The sequence below is a fragment of the Phyllostomus discolor genome, chromosome 3 (assembly GCF_004126475.2).
Source record: "Phyllostomus discolor isolate MPI-MPIP mPhyDis1 chromosome 3, mPhyDis1.pri.v3, whole genome shotgun sequence".
NCBI lineage: Eukaryota > Metazoa > Chordata > Mammalia > Chiroptera > Phyllostomidae > Phyllostomus > Phyllostomus discolor.
In genome coordinates this window covers 98243967-98260111 of record NC_040905.2, presented here as the reverse complement: position 1 = coordinate 98260111, position 16145 = coordinate 98243967, and the positions used below count along the sequence as shown (strand labels likewise).

At 40.0% G+C, this 16145-nt stretch overlaps 1 protein-coding gene across 2 annotated transcripts in view; it reads left to right on the top strand.

The window, feature by feature from the left end:
* Positions 1 to 16145, top strand: part of LOC114503588 (S-adenosyl-L-methionine-dependent tRNA 4-demethylwyosine synthase TYW1) — a 172415-nt gene that overhangs the window by 60165 nt on the left and 96105 nt on the right. For both annotated transcript variants that reach the window (XM_036020853.1, XM_028521249.2), the window contains exon 10: positions 14120 to 14238. In XM_036020853.1, the coding sequence (XP_035876746.1) occupies positions 14120 to 14238 (119 nt within the window). The remainder of the gene's footprint in view (positions 1 to 14119; positions 14239 to 16145) is intronic.

The following is a 16145-nucleotide window of genomic DNA, read 5'->3' as shown; positions in this document are numbered from 1 at the left end:
CCCAAACAATGCCCCTTTTTTATTACAAAATCTTTTACAACAAAATGATAAGAATGTAATTCTGTAACATAACAGAAGCACACCATATGACATTTTAGGTGACACGTTCAAATTAAAACTATAAATTATTAAACCCATATTATTACCCTAACAACCACACTCAAGCAGGCGTTATTTCTGCTGGACCCTGTATATAGTGTATATTGTATATGATAAAGCACTTTTATCTTTCATTGTAGGAGGTAACAGGGATATGAGGGAGGCCTGTGTTAAGAGGGTCCCTGTCCTGTCTATAGTTTGTTTATCTTTTTCTCTTTCCCTCTCCCCAGCCCCAAATAAAACTCCAGTAAATCGAAACCCAGATTGGAAGTTGATTTGATAATAGTCATTTTATATCCTTCATGACTTTCTGTCTACTTGTTCCATCCATTTCTACAAAGAAGTGTTGAAGACTCCAACTCCTCAGGTTTCTTTATCTGGGAATGACATGATTTCTCCTTCACTTTTGAAGGGCACTTTTGCCAGGTACAGATTTCTTGGTTGAGAGTTTTTTTCTTTTAGCACTCAATATTTATCCATTATGTTCTGGCTTCCAAAGTTACTGATGAGAAATTGGTAGATAGTCTTATTGAAGAGCCCTTGTATGTGATGATTCATTTCTTTCTCACCATTTTCAAGATTTGAAAATTTGATTATAATGTGTTGTGGTGTGGGTCTTTTTGAGTTCATCTTATTGGAGTTTGTTGAGCCTCTTGGACACTTCATTGTCATGTCTCTTTTCAAATGTGGGAAGTTTTTAGTCATTATTTCTTCATATATTCTCTCTCCACCTTCTGACACTTACGATGCACATGTCGTTCCACTTGATGATGTCCCTCAGGTTGCATGGGCTTTCTACTTTTCTTCATCCTTTTTTCTTTCTTCCCCTTAGCCTCGGTAATTCCCATGATTTTATGTTCATGGTAACTGATTCTTGTGCAAATTCATATATGTCTTTGAATTCCTCTAATGAATTTTTTATTTAAATCATTATACTTTTGTACTCCAGAATTTCTTTTTGGTTTTTCTTAAGGCTTTTTATCTCTTTGTTGATGTTTCTGTTTTGTTCACACATCATTTTATTACCTTTCTTCATATCTTCCTTTAATTCATTGAACATCTTGAGGACACTTTTTTTTTTAAGTCTGCCTGAAATATCCGCCATGAAATATTTTTCAGGCACAGATTCTGTTGAATTATTTTGTTCCTTTGATGGGCCATACATATTTTTATGTGTCTTTGTATGCTTTGTGATTTTTTATTGTCATTGAATACTGGACATTTGAATCTAGTAATGTAACTCTTCCCCAGAGTATTTTTGTTTTGTTTTCTTGTTTTCTTATTTTGTTTTTGTGGGCTGTTTCTGTACTGAGGATCTGGCTGAGTTGTAAACCTAATGTCTTCTCAAATATGCAGTTGTTTTTTAATGTTCTAGTTTTTTTTTTATGTATGAGCCTCCTGAAAAGAAAAAAAAATGAAGGGCAGATAAAAATAGGGAGTGGCCCTTTAAGTCTTCTGGAAATCACTTCAGCCTGAGGGGGCGTGGCTTGCAAAGATGACAGGAGGTACAACAACAATGTCTGGTCATCGTCTCCTTGTCTGCCCTTCTGTGATTAGAAGCAGCAGTCAGAAATCAGTACACAGATTCCCAGTATTTGGAGGACAGGGTCATTTCTACCCACCCTAGTACTCCTAAGCTTTGCGCAAGCTGTGCTGGGAAGAGGTGCACAGCTGCCTACCTTGTGGCTGATGTTGGTGTATGGGTAGTTCTTGCTCTTTTAAGAGCTGTAATTGACAAAAATTAACCACCTAGGCCTTTCCCTGGAAATTGGAAGCCTTCATCAAACCTCACAGTTTCAAAAACAGCTACATCAGGCAGATTCTCCAGTGTAGTTGTCTAGGTGGGGAAAACAGATTTCTGGTGCTTCCTGCTCCTCCATCTTTCTCAAATCCTCCTTATGGGGCAGAGATGGGCAGCCCGGTGGATGGAGAGGACTCACTGCAAGGGGGCAGACTGCATAAGCAAGGAGGGCTGGCTAACCCCTGGAAACTAAAGACTCAAAACCTCTAGCTGTAAAACATTTTGGGGGTTGTGAAGGCAGGAGAAACTCCCAGCATCACAGGAGAGTTTGTTGGAAAGTGGGGCTAGAGTGGAGCCAATGAGCAGCATTGTTTCCTCTTTGACCCCTGCCCTGTTGTGACACACAATGCCACAATGCAGCAAAGAGGGTTGCCCTGCCCTGGCAAATACCTAAGGCTCCACCCCTTACAACTTAATAGGTGCGCTGAGTTGAAGAAATAAGGCCCAAATGAAAGAATAGGTCAAAACTTCAGAAAAAGAGCTAAGTGATGAGGAGATAGACAACTTATCTGATGCAGAGTTCACAACACTGGTAATCAGGATGCTCACAGAATTGATTGAGCTTGGTAGCAAAATGAAGGAAGAAATGAAAGCTACACAAAGTGAAATAAAGAAAAATGTATAGGGAACCACCAGTGAAGAGAAGGAAACTGGGACTCAAATCAACAGTTTGGAGCAGAAGGAAGAAATAAACATTCAACCAGAACAGAATGAGAAACAAGAATTCAAAAAAATGAAGAGAGGCTTAGGAACTTCTGGGACAACTTTAAACATTCCAACATCTGAATCATAGGGGTGCCAGAAGAAGAAGAGGAAGAACAAGAAATTGAAAACATGATGAAGAAGAACTTCCCCATTTTAGCAAAGGAAATAGACTTCCAGGGAGTCCAGGAAGCTCAGAGAATCCCAAGAAATTGGACCCAGGGAAGCCCACACCAAGGCACATCATAATTACATCACCCAGGATTAAAGAGAAGGAGAGCATGTTAAAAGCAGCAAGAGAAAAGGAGACAGTTACCTACAAAGGAGTGCCCATAAGTCTACCAGCTGATTTCTCAAAAGAAACCTTACAAGAAGAAGGGGCTGGAAAGAAGTATTCCAAGTCATGAAAGGCAAGGACCTACATCCAACATTACTCTATCCAGCAAAGCTGTCATTTAGAAGGGAAGGGCAGATAAAGTGCTTCTCAGATAAGGTCAAGTTAAAGGAGTTCATCATCACCAAGCCCTTATTATAGGAAATGTTAAAGGGACTTACCTAAGAAATAGAAGAAGATCAAAAACATGAACAGTCAAATGACAACAAACTCATAACTACCAACAACTGAACCTAAAAAACAAAAAACTAAAACTAAGCAAACAACTAGAACGGGAAGAGATTCACAGAAATGGAGATTACATGGAGGGTTATCAGTGGGTAAGGGGAAGGGGATAGGGATAATGGGGGAGAACTTACAGAGAATAAGAAATAAAATTGGTAGGTAGAAAATAGACAGGGGGATATTAAGAATAGTATAGGAAATGGAAAAGCCATTTAAAAACCTTATATGTACAACCCATGGGCATGAAGTAATGGGGGGAGTTCTGGAGGGTGGAAGCAGTGCGGGGTGGAAGGGGATAAAGGGGAGAAAAAAATTGGACAACTGTAATATCATAATCAATAAAATATACCTAAAAACCCTCCTTGTATTTGTATTATTTTTTAAGAGTTCGTGTAATCAGTTTGGAATTTATTTTGCTCTACTGTATGAAAAAAGTACCTAAGTTAGGGGTAAGCATACTTTTTCTTAAAGAGCCAGATAATGACTCTTTTAGGTTTGTGGGTCATGTGATCTGTGTTACAACTTCCCATCTCTGCCATTGTTGCACAAAAGCAGCCATAGACAATAAGTAAATAAATAAGGGTGACACTGCCCCAACAAAGCTTTACTTATAGTTACAAACAGTAGACTGGCTTTGGTGCATAGGCTGTATTGACCTGTGCACTGTGCTCTTCCTTCCTGTCAAAAATTGAAGAGTCTGAAATTTTGCACCACTTGCAAGCTAACAAGTTAGCCAGGCACAGTTTCATGGATGGTGGCAGGAGATAAGGCCAGCTTATTACTCATGATAATAGCAGTAACCAGAACATCATCATTTTTTCTGGATCCCAAGTCCCAGCTCCAATAAGGCAGCCCTGTGGGGACCAGATAACATCTGCACATACGTTATAGGAGAGGACCCCTACACTCAGGGAATATGAATCTTTTATAATTAGGAATAATTCTGCTTGACATTTGCCTTTGAGGGACACATCTTTTGTTAAATCTTCACCTGAGGATATGTTTATTGATGGGGGGGGGAGTGGGAGGGAGAGGCAAGGGGCAGGAGAGAGAGAGAAACATTGATGTGTGAGAGGAACATTCATCAGTTGCCTCCTGTTTGTGCCTTGACCAGGGATCGAACCCACAATCTAGATATGTGCCTTGACTGGGAATAGAACCTGCAACCTTTTGGTGCATGGGACGATGCTCCAACCAACTGAACCACCTGGCCAGGGCAGGACAATTTTTTATTATACTGGTTAATAAAGATAGCTATCATTTTGCTGCAGAAGGACACACTGTCTTCCAAGGCTATTGTCTATACAAACCTTTTTGGAAACATAGCCTAGATAAAGGCAGTCAGTGCCTCTTCTTGCAAGATGTTCAGAGAGACCCATCAAGAATTATATGCCTCCTTTCCTCCCCCATTCTCTGTTTTCAAATTGATATGTACAGATCCTGCCTAGTGATAGTGTCTTCTTTTCATTCATTGTGGCTCTAAGGGGCTACAGGTGTATTTTCTCAGGTTCTTACTTACTTCAAGGACAAGAATTCACAGATTATTGAATCCCAGGTTATGCATATTCCCCCCCCTAAATTCATAACATGAATTCTAAGCATGTGCTGCTCTCCAGTCTTCTCCCGTTCCACCTTGGTCATCCTCTAATTTTCAGATGCAGGTGCACATCATTTAGAAATGTAATATTTGAAGACCTCTGGTTTGGACAAGATGGCATAAACTGTCCCTGCTCATTCCTGCAGTGTGCATGACTCTAAGCCATGGAAAACACAAGAGGCAACCAAACAAGGTGGTAAGAATAAGCCTGGCTGGTTTGGGACCCAACAGGGGAGGAACAGCAGACCTGCAGATGTCTTACATTGCCCCCCACCTAAGGAAGAAGGCAACTCCGACCCTATGTTTCCTGACTCTTAATCTTGTAACAGATGGCTACCCACGAAGGCTCATTTCTCACAGTATAGAATGGGAATGCCTTCAACATGATTAGGTGAGCCCAGAGCCACTGGCAAAGGGGGTTGATTTGAAACCCCACTAACAATAAGCAGTTGAGCAAGTACTCTCCTTTCCTGCTAGGTCTGCAATTTCCCTCTCCTGCCAAAAGATATGAAGTTATCTGAGTGAAATGGAATGATGGAGTTCCTTCACTACCACCCCATCCCTCTAACAAGTGACCTGGCTGTGGAATGCTCTTCTCTCCTGCTGGAGCTGAGGCTTCCTTCCTTCACTGAGAGATACCATGTAATTGAGTGGCACTAGCAAGAGGGACCCCACCGCAAGAAGTGGCCCAGCCAGGGAAGCCCCTTTGTCTTTGTGGCCTGAGACTTCCATCTCCTACTCAGAGTTACTGAGGCTTCCAGGGACCATTGGCCAGAGTGACTGCCACGCAGATAGCCTGCTGTGGGAAGCCTGCTGGCCTGAGACTTACCTCCTCCACTGATAGGCACCCCCACCACTGCTGATAGCAGGGAACCCAAGCAGGGCAGTGGACCCTTGCCTTTTGGCTTATCTTGGAAAACCCCTTCTGCCCCAATGGCAGCAGCAGATACCAGTGGGGACCCAAGCAAAATCACACTGCAGACATTCTGAAAATTTAAACTGCCATTGGAACCGCAGCACTTAAAAATACCCTGGGACTGCACACTCAACCTAAACAAAATGACTGCATGCTAAAATAAAAAATAGAGTCTAGAGTCTTCTAATATAACAGGCATATGTCTGCGATGCAATAAAAAATCACCTGTCACATCAAGAACCAAGAAAATCACAACTTGAAGGGAAAACATGGTGAACTAACACCAACATCAGATGAATCAGATGGTGGAATAATCAGACAAGGATTTTAAAGCACCTGTCATAAAAATGCATCTGTTACAAATTTTCTTGAAACAAATGAAAAAATAAAACTCGGCAAAGAAATGGAAGTTATAAAAAGAACCAAGAGGGAATTATACAACTGAAAAATACAGTAATGAAACAAAACACTTACTGAAGGGGCGCAGCAGTAGACTAAAGATTGTTGGGAACTGCCCTGCCTGGTTTCAGGAGCTGTAACCTCACCCCCCCCCCCCCCCCCCCCCATGGCTAAGGCTGAGTGAGCGACCTTCAGACCATAAGCCACTAAGGAGACAAAGCTTATCTCCTTGGCAGGGGCACTGCCTCCGCTCCTTTTACTTCACCCTGCCTGGCTCCCAATGCTTAATTGGTTAGCCAATGATGGGTAAGATTCCTCAAGGGAGGAGCGATCTAAGACAGACATGATCACGGGGGCCCCCAGGAAAGGACATGAGGGGCTGTAGAAAAAGGGGGTGATGGACCCTCACCCCTTAGCTTTGACATAGCCTGAGTCTTCATTCTGTCTGCAAGAAGTCTCCTAATCTCTTGGCTGCCTTACTTCCCCTGCCTGACTTAACCCTGAAACAATGCTGGAGGTGGGTGCCGCACTGTGCTGGAAAGGGTGGGTTCCCTAGGGTGATCAGGCCTAAGAAAGAATGCATAAAATCCTATGAAACCTGCTTTGCTAGTACCCTCAGTTTAAATAATAAGGGTTCAAGCCTGAAATGAGTTTGTTTCCCCAGAGTTTTATGGCTCTTTAACTATCTGACCCTGACTCACGATAAGCCCTCAGAGTTCTTTGAATGTTATCTATTGTTTAATCATTTCTGCTGGACAATGATTGATGAGCTTTATTCCTGTGCAAATTGAACCCAATAAAAGCCTGTCAAGGCGAGGGTCAGTGTGCTGTCCTCTTGAGAGGGTGGCCGAGGTGCTTCGAGCTTTTTCTCCTCTTGAGAGAGAAGCTGTGCTGTCCCCTTTCATTTACAGGACTCGGTAGCCTGTGTGAATTTGCTTCGTGTCTCATCCACAGTGTGGAGGACTGCATGAGCCAGGATCTGCATCAAAAGATAAGAGAGGTCAGGGTCAATCACCTTAGCAGATTAGTAGAATGATATGTGAACCAGACAAGTCTAAAGAACATACCCAATCTAACTATGGAGAGCATACTCCAAACAGGATAAAAGCATAGAAATAGGCACCAACACACCTTAAAATTAATTACTTAAAAGCTAAAAAAATATCTTGAAAGATGCTAGAGATAAACAATATATTAACATCAGTTTGATATCACATTTCTTATCTGAAATCATGGATGCCAGAGGGAAGTGGCATACATATTTCAAGTGTTAAAAGAACTGTCAACCATGAATTCTATGGCAAAACTATCCTTTGAGAGTAAAAATAAAGACATTATCAAGTAAAAAATAAACAAAAATAATTTGTTGCTAGCAGATCTTTCCTTAAAGATTGGCTAAAGGAAATTCTTCAACCCTAATGAAATGATAAAAGAAAAAGTCTTGGAGTACCAGGAAGGAAGAAAGAATGATGGAAAGAGCATAAATACATGTACATATAGTAGATGATCATTTTCCTCGTGATTTTTATAAATCATATTTGATGATTGAAACAAAAATTGTAGTATCATGTGATACTCAACAATATATAATTTATTTTTAAAAATTTTTTAAAAAGATTTATTTATTTATTTTTAGAGAGGGAAGGGAGGGAGATAGATAGAAAAACATCAATGTGCAGTTGCTGGGGTCATGGCCGGCAACCCAGGCATGTACCCTGACTGGGAATCGAACCTGCGACACTTTGGTTCGCAGCCCGCGCTCAACAATATATAATTTAAAAGAGTGAAAGTTGATCGTAGGTAGCCACATTTTACCTCAAATGGCAAAATGTTGACATCAGTAAATTGTGGTAAGTCATGTATGCATATTGCAATACCCAGAGCAATCACTGCAAAAACTATCCAAAGAGTTAGTCAAAACACAATATGAATTAAAATGGAGTTCCAAAAATGTTTTAAGTAACCTGAAGGAAATCAAGAAAAGAAGAACAGGAATGACAGCCAGAGGAAACAAGAGGGGCATTTTATAATGATAAAAGGATCTATCTACACTGAGTATACACTAAACATCATAGACTCAAATAAAGCAAAAATAATCGTAGCTGAATGGAGAAATTAAAAATATCCACATTTATAGTTGGGGACTGCATGGTCTTCTCTCAGAAAACTACTAGAACTATTAGACTGCAAATCAGCAAGGAAATAGAAAATCTGAACAATACAACTTATAGGATCTAATTGATGTATATTTAACATATCACCCAACAACAGCAGAATATATATTTTTCAAGCACTTCTGGAACAGTTACCAAGATAAATTATAACCTTGGCCATAGAACAAACTTCAGTGGATTTACAAGAACTGAAATCATGTAGTGTGTTCTCCCACCATAATGGAATCAAATTTGAAATCAATAATAGAAACAAAAGGAAACTTGGTAAATTTGTGGAAATAAATTAACACATTCTTGAATAAGTCTTTCTTTGAGGAAGTCTCAAAGAAAATGAAAAAATACATAGAAATGAATGCTAATAAAAATAAACTATCTGTGGAATGCAGCTCAAGTAGTACTCAGAGGGAAATTTATAACAATAAATATATTAGAAATGAGGAAAGATCTCAAATCAGAAATTAATGAAATCTAAATAAATGTTCATGGATTAAAAGATTCACCATAGTAAAATGTCAGTTTCCCCAAGTTTGGTCGTAAGTTTCATGCAGATCCCATTAAAATCCCAGTAAAGTTTTTGTAGCGACAAATAAGCTTGTTCTAAAATTTATAAGAAAAGGAACCTAAAATATCTTAAACAGTGTTGACAGAATAATAAAATGGGAGGAGTTATCCACACTCATACTTTAGCTTATTCTCACTTCACTCATCAAAACTGTGTGGTGTTGGTGGACAGACATGTAGATCAATAGGACAGAATGGAGATTTCAGAAATAAACCCACAAATAAGTTTAACTGATTCTTTATAAAGTCAAAAGTAGTTCCTTAGAGGAAGGATAACCTTTCCAGCAAATGGTGCTGGGGCATTTAGATAGCCTTAGGCAAAACAAGCAAAAAAATTAACAACAACAATAAACTCTACACCAGAAGTATACATGCAAAAAAAAAGTCATCTTAACCTTCACACCTCTTGTAAAAATTAACTTAAAATGAATAGTGAGTTTAAATCTAAAGCATCAAAGTATAAAACTTAGATAAAAACCAGTTTTTTAAAGAAAAACATGCCATCCCTCTTCTTTTTTTAATTATATTTTATTGATTATGCTATTACAGTTGTCCCATTTCCCCCCTTCTCTCCCCTCCACCCTGTACCCCCTCTCCCACCCACGTTTCCCCCCTTTAGTTCATGTCCATGTGTCATACTTATGAGTTCTTTAGCTTCTACATTTCCTGTGCTATTCTTACCCTTCCCCTATCTATTTTCAACCTACAATCTATGCTACTTATTCTCTATACCTTTTCCCCCTCTCTCCTCTTCCCACCCCCCCTGTTGCTAACCCTCCATGTGCCCTCCATTTCTGTGGTTCTGTTCGTGTTCTAGTTGTTTACTTAGTTTCTTTTGGTTTTGCTTTAGGTGTGGTTGTTAATATTTGTGAGTTTGCTGTCCTTTTACTATACATGTCTTTTTATCTTCTTTTCTTAGATAAGTCCCTTTAGCATTTCATAAAATAAGGGCTTGGTGATGATGAACTCCTTGAACTTGACCTTATCTGAAAAGCACTTTATCTGCCCTTCCATTCTAAATGAGAGCTTTGCTGGATAGAGCAATCTGGGATGTAGGTCCTTGTCTTTCATGACTTGGAATATTTCTTTCCAGCCCCTTCTTGCCTGTAAGGTCTCTTTGGAGAAATCAGCTGACAGTCTGATGGGAACTCCTTTGTAGGTGACTGTCCCCTTATCTCTTGCTGCTTCTAGGATTCTCTCTTTCGTTTTTACCTTGGCTATTGTAATTATGATGTGCCTTGGTGTGTTCCTCCTTGGGTCCAACTTCTTTGGGGCTCTCTGAGCTTCCTGGATTTCCTGGCAGTCTATTTCCTTTGCCAGAATGGGGAAGTTCTCCTTTATTATTTGTTCAAATATGTGCTCAATTTGTTGCTTTTCCCCTTCCCATTCTGGTACCCCTATAATTCGGATGTTGGAACGTTTAAAGGTGTCCTGGATGCTCTTAAGCTTTTCCTCGATTTTTTGAATTCTTGTTTCATCGTGCTTTCCTGCTTGGTTGATTCTACCTTCCTTCTGGTCCACTGTATTGTTTTGAGACTCAGATTCCTTCCTTTCACTATTGGCTCTCCTCCGCGTATCTTCCTGCATCTCTTTTATGGTAACCTGTATCCTTTCATCTAAATTGCGCCCAAAATCAACCAACTCCATGAGCTTTCTGATCATCAGTGTTTTGAACTGTGCATCTGATAGATTGGCTATTTCTTGGTCGCTCAAAAGGATGAGTCCTGGGGGACTGATCTGTTCTGTTGGAAACATATCTCTCCCTGTCTCTCCTTTTTTTTTTTCCTGGTGTGGTCACTCTTGTTACGGTGGGGGGCGGAGCCTTAGGTGTTCACCGGGGCTGGGCACCCCAGTCGCTAGATTGTTATGTTATTTGTGGGGGTGGGGGCGGGAGCGGGGCGGGAGGGAATAATGGCAACAGTTCCGTTCTCCTGGGCTCAGACCCTTCTCTGGGATCCTGGCCTGCGAGCTCTGCCCTGGTCCACAATCGCTGCCCCACTGGGTCCGCCAGCCGCAGCTTGCGTACTCAGGGATCACTGCTGTGTTCTTGCACCCCGGATGGCTGTCGCGCCGATTTCGCACCAAATTTTCCCCGACCTCCGCGCACCGCTGACCCGCACCAGCCCCGCGCCCGCCCGGCTCGTCTTCTCTTACCAGTCTGGATGTATGGGTCTACTTCAACTTCTTGGCTGCCCAACTTCCATTCAGATAAATCCTCTGTCAGTTCTGGGTGTTATTCTATCTGTAAATTATTGTTGTTCTAATCTTGGTTGTGCGAGGAGGTATGGTGCGTCCACCTATTCCTCCATCTTGCCGGAAGTCTGCCATCCCTCTTCTTAATGTCTCCATCCCTTTATCCTTTTTAGCCCTTCATTACTCAGTTTGGACATCCCCTCTGGGAAGTTCTCATTGGTCCTGCAAATCGGGCTGGATTGGTCATCTGTCCCATGGGCGCAGTAACACCACAATGGAAAATTGTTGTTTCTTTGCTTGCTCAACATCTGAGTCTGTTCATGTGCAGGAAATTCCCTGTAAAATGGGCTTTGTTTGGAACCACCCTCCACTGCCTTCCTCAGAAACCGAGGAGGGCTGATACTGCTTCTTGCTACCACACCTTGACAACCTGGGTGTCATCTAGGATAGTTGTTCTCTTCAGCCCAAGACTTTGAGTTGGGAGTGAGCAGTGGGAAAGGCCTGCATCATGAAAGACGTATTCTTGTGCTCTTGGCAGCAGCTTCTCTTTTTGAGGGGTGGTGCTGGTGACTAACCAGAGAGTGGTGGTGTCTATAGTAGATGGATTTTGAGGGATTTGAGTGGTGATCCTGTGGTCAGTCTTCCTTCATTCCTTCCTTTCTAAAGATTGTATGAGCTATGAGATCCTTTCAACAAATTCCTTTTTTGACTAGCTAGAGTCAGTTGCTTTTGCTTGAAAACAAGTCTCGATAGATTCAATCATCCTATCATGGTATTAGCCTTTTGCCCACTTACTTGCCATTTTCTCACACGAGATCCTGAGTATGGGCTTTGTCTTACTCATCATGTACACAGCATACTTGGGTCTATTAAATTCTCAGTAAATAATGAAAATGTGCATGTCTTCCATTCTGTTTCTCCATTGGCACGATAGTGGAAATTACCCTGTGTTTAACATTTGGTGGGCTTTTAATTTTGCAGTGCTATTTATAAGGTTTGAATGTTTTCTTTACCTTCTTGAATATTTTATTGGAAATCCTGAAGAGTTTGTAAGCACCACTATCCTGAAAAATATTTTTCTTCCTTCACTCCTTTTTTCCCCCTTAATAGAAATACATTTGACCTTGAACAACATGGGGGTTAGGTGCCCTGACCCTGACAAGTGGAAGCCTGCGTATAACATTTGACTCCCCCAAACTTAACTGGACACCTTACCAGTTACACAAATAGCTGATTAACACATATTTTATGTTATTTGTATTATATACTATATGCTCACAATACAGTGAACTAGAGAAAAGAAAATGTTATTAAGAAAGCCATATAGAAGAGAAAATACATGGACAGTATTTATTGAAAAAAAGTCTTATCTGAGTGGACTTGCACATTTCAAACCTGTTTTGTTCAATGGTCAACTGTACTAAGTGATATGGATGGGGAACCTCTTTTATCAGGTCAAAAAGTAAGACTTTCTAATCATTTGATGTAATAATCAAGCTGGTTGATTTTATGTATAATTTTCTTTCATTGTGGACAGTGTTATAATATTAGTACACTGATGTGTAATGTACACACATACATGTATAGATATGTATAAAGGCTGCCTAATTGTGTCTACTTGTTTGTTGTTGCTGTTGTTAAATCCATCGTGTTTCAATTACTTGGGCTTCAAGTCTCACTTATCTTTCCCCTCTTGTGGGGAAGGCCAGTGTCTGCAAGTACCTTTTTAGTACCCTTTCCCTCTCCTCCATTGGTATTATGAGCCAAGTCTTGATGAATTCTCTTGCATGACTTCCTCACAAGTTTCCCTTTTACTGAAATGAAGCCAACCTTAACCAGAGCTTTTGGACACATGTTTCTTATTATACCTTATAAAGCTTGATGCTATCTTGTGACTCCACCCCTAATTATATGCAGTATTTTTTCGAACTACCTATTCTTCCTGTTGTAGTTTTACCACTCACATATTACATAATAGGGTTTTTTTTTTTAAAAATCTGCTTCTTATATCCATGTGGTTTATCTCTTCAACAGTCTCATTATGTCCAAATTCCACTGTTGACATGGAATGTACTTCAGGATGCATTCCCTGTTCACCCTTCCTCATTCAAACCAGGGATATTCTGTCATGTGACGGATACCCACATTTTCTGGAGACTGTGTGACCTATCCCTTGGCATTATGTGTTGTTATTATTTGAGACAATTGGATGGATTTCAAAATGAAAGTATCAGTGGTCCTTCCTGTAGAGCTTTCAGAGTTAATGAATTTTAGGTGTTTATTGGGTTTTAGAATCATTATCAAAACATTATATGGTGTGGGGGAACCCCAAAACCCCCAAATTTATTTATAAAAATTGTATATTTATTCTTACATGTTTGAATTTCAGTCACCTTCAAAGTCCTCTCCATGTGATGCAGTACACCTATCGAGACATTTTTCCACTGCTCAGAAGTTTTTGAACATGTTGATTTTGATGCCTTTTAGTGCTTTTGCCATTTTTTGTTTTACCTCTTCCACATTGGCAAAATGTTTCCTCTTTAGGACTTTTTTCTCCTGAGGAAACAAACAAACAAAAAGTCGTCTGTTGAAGTGAGATCGGGTGAATAGGGAAGGTGGCGCATAATGGGCATGGGGGGTCATGTTATTTTTGGTCAAAAAAAGACTGAACACTCAGTACGGTGTGGGCAGGTGCACTCATAAATCATCCATCATGAAATAGACAAATGCACTGAAAGGATTTCAAAGAACAATTCACTGAAGCCCCAAACAGCCTCTCAAAACAAGCCAGCTTGTGCGCTGATACAGATAAGTTCCTAGAATACCTCATCTTGTGGGGAAAGCTGTACTCCAAGGGGCTGGCCCTCCAGAGGATAATTGCAGTTTTTTGGGGGTCCCCCCTAAAATGCTATAGTGTTAATTTTCTACATCGTGCAGCTACCTGTAGGTGTATTTATGGTTATAAAACATGTTTGTTTTTTCTTTTTAAATAATGCCTTGGTGTTTTGTTTTTATGCTTTGAGGGTTTTATTTAAATTATCATTTGTTTTTTACTCAGTCAATGCTCCGAGGGAGAGGAGGTTGCTATAAACATACATTCTATGGCATCGAAAGCCATCGTTGCATGGAAACCACCCCGAGCTTAGCATGTGCAAATAAATGTGTCTTCTGTTGGCGGTGAGTAAAAATTAATGGCCATGGTGACCAAATATGTAATGATCTGTAATAATCAGTCTGCCTCTCACTGCACTGAAATATACCTAAGCTTTGATGTTTCTGTAATTATTTCCTTTCCTAATATTATGTATTTATGCATTTGGTTGTTTTCATGACCTGTTTTATCAGAGACTTGTCAAGAGTCAGTCTTTTTGAATCACTTGATTTTAGCTTTGTGAATCCTCTTCATTGTATTTCCTTGTTCACTATCTACTACTATTTTTGTTTCTCTGTTCTTTTTCTAACTTAAATTGGACCATTAACTCATTAATATTCAATCTTCTATGTCTTTAATTGTAAATTTCTAAGTATTTCTTTAGCTACATTCCATAAATTTTGATTAGTTAATTATTCAATTGTAAATATTTTCTAATTTCCATTATGACTTCTTTTTAACTCATGGGTTAAAGAAATATTTATTTAAAAAATTACAGCCGCCCTGGCTGGCATAGCTCAGTGGATTGAGCGCGGGTTGGGAACCAAAGTGTCCCAGGTTCGATTCCCAGCCAGGGTACATTCCTGGGTTGCAGGCCATAACCCCCAGCAACCGCACATTGATGATTCTCTCTCTCTCTCTCTCTCCCCCCTTCCCTCTCTAGAAATAAATACATAAAATCTTAAAAAAAAAAAAAAATTACAGCCTTGGCCAGTGTGGCTCAGTTGGTTGGAGCATTGTTCCATAACTGAAAGGTTATAGGTTTGAATCCTGGTCAGGGCATATAACTGGGGTTGTAGGTTCAACCTGGTCCCACTGTGCAGCCTCTGTCTGGGTGCATGCAGAGGCAACCAATCAATGCTTCTTTCTTGCATAGGTGTTTCTGTCCTCTCCTCTCTAAAAAAGCAAGTGTAAATAAATGTCTTCAGGTGAGGATTTAAAAAACAAATTACACCTAAGTTAGATTTTAGGGGTTATGTTTTGTTATTAACTTTCAACAAAATTGTATTATTGTTACACGGTTTGTACATGATTTCTAATCTAGATTATTTAACTTATAATTTTTTTAAAAATTATGTTTTGTTACATGCTGTTACAGCTATCCCAATTTTTCTCCCTTTGCCTCCCTCAACTCAGCACCCCCCACTCCCTCAGGCAATCTGCCCACCATTGTTCATGTCCATGGGTCATGCATGTAAGTTCTTTGGCCGCTCCATTTCCTGTAGTGTACTTTACATCCTCATGGCTATTTTGTAACTACACATTTGTACTTCTTAATCCCTCACCTCTTCACCCATTCCCCCACAACACCCTCCCATCTAAAAAGCATCAAAATGCTCTCCATGATGGAATTCTTAGGATGTATTACTGAAGTGGAATCACTGGCTTTTGACAGTTTCCGGTTTAACTTTTTTAGGAAATATATTACTGTGCTTTCTCCATGGACTTCATGAAAACGGGTCATTCAGTATGCATTTTAATGTCTGTTTTTTCCTCAATAAAATGTTTTTGAGGTTCATCTGTGTCTTTAGGTATATCACTAGTTTGTTCCTTTCTGTTATACGGCTTTACCACCATTTGCTTATCTATGCACTTCTAGTTAAATATTTGAGGGTTGTTTCCAGGTTTTAACTGTATTATGAATAAATTAGTATATAAATCTTCTGCAGACAAATATTTTAATTTCTCTTGGGTAAAAACCTGTGTATAGAATTGTTGGATTTTTAAAAGTCCATTTGGACAATCTGTCTTTTAACTGGTTTTGTTTTTCGTTTTTTTAAATATATTTTATTGATTATGCTATTACAGTTGTCCCATATCCCCCCGCCCTTATTCCCCTCTGCCCTGCACCACCCCTTCCACCCACATTCCCCCACTTTAGTTCATGTCCATGGGTCATACATATAAGTTTTTTGGCTTCCCCATTTCCCAT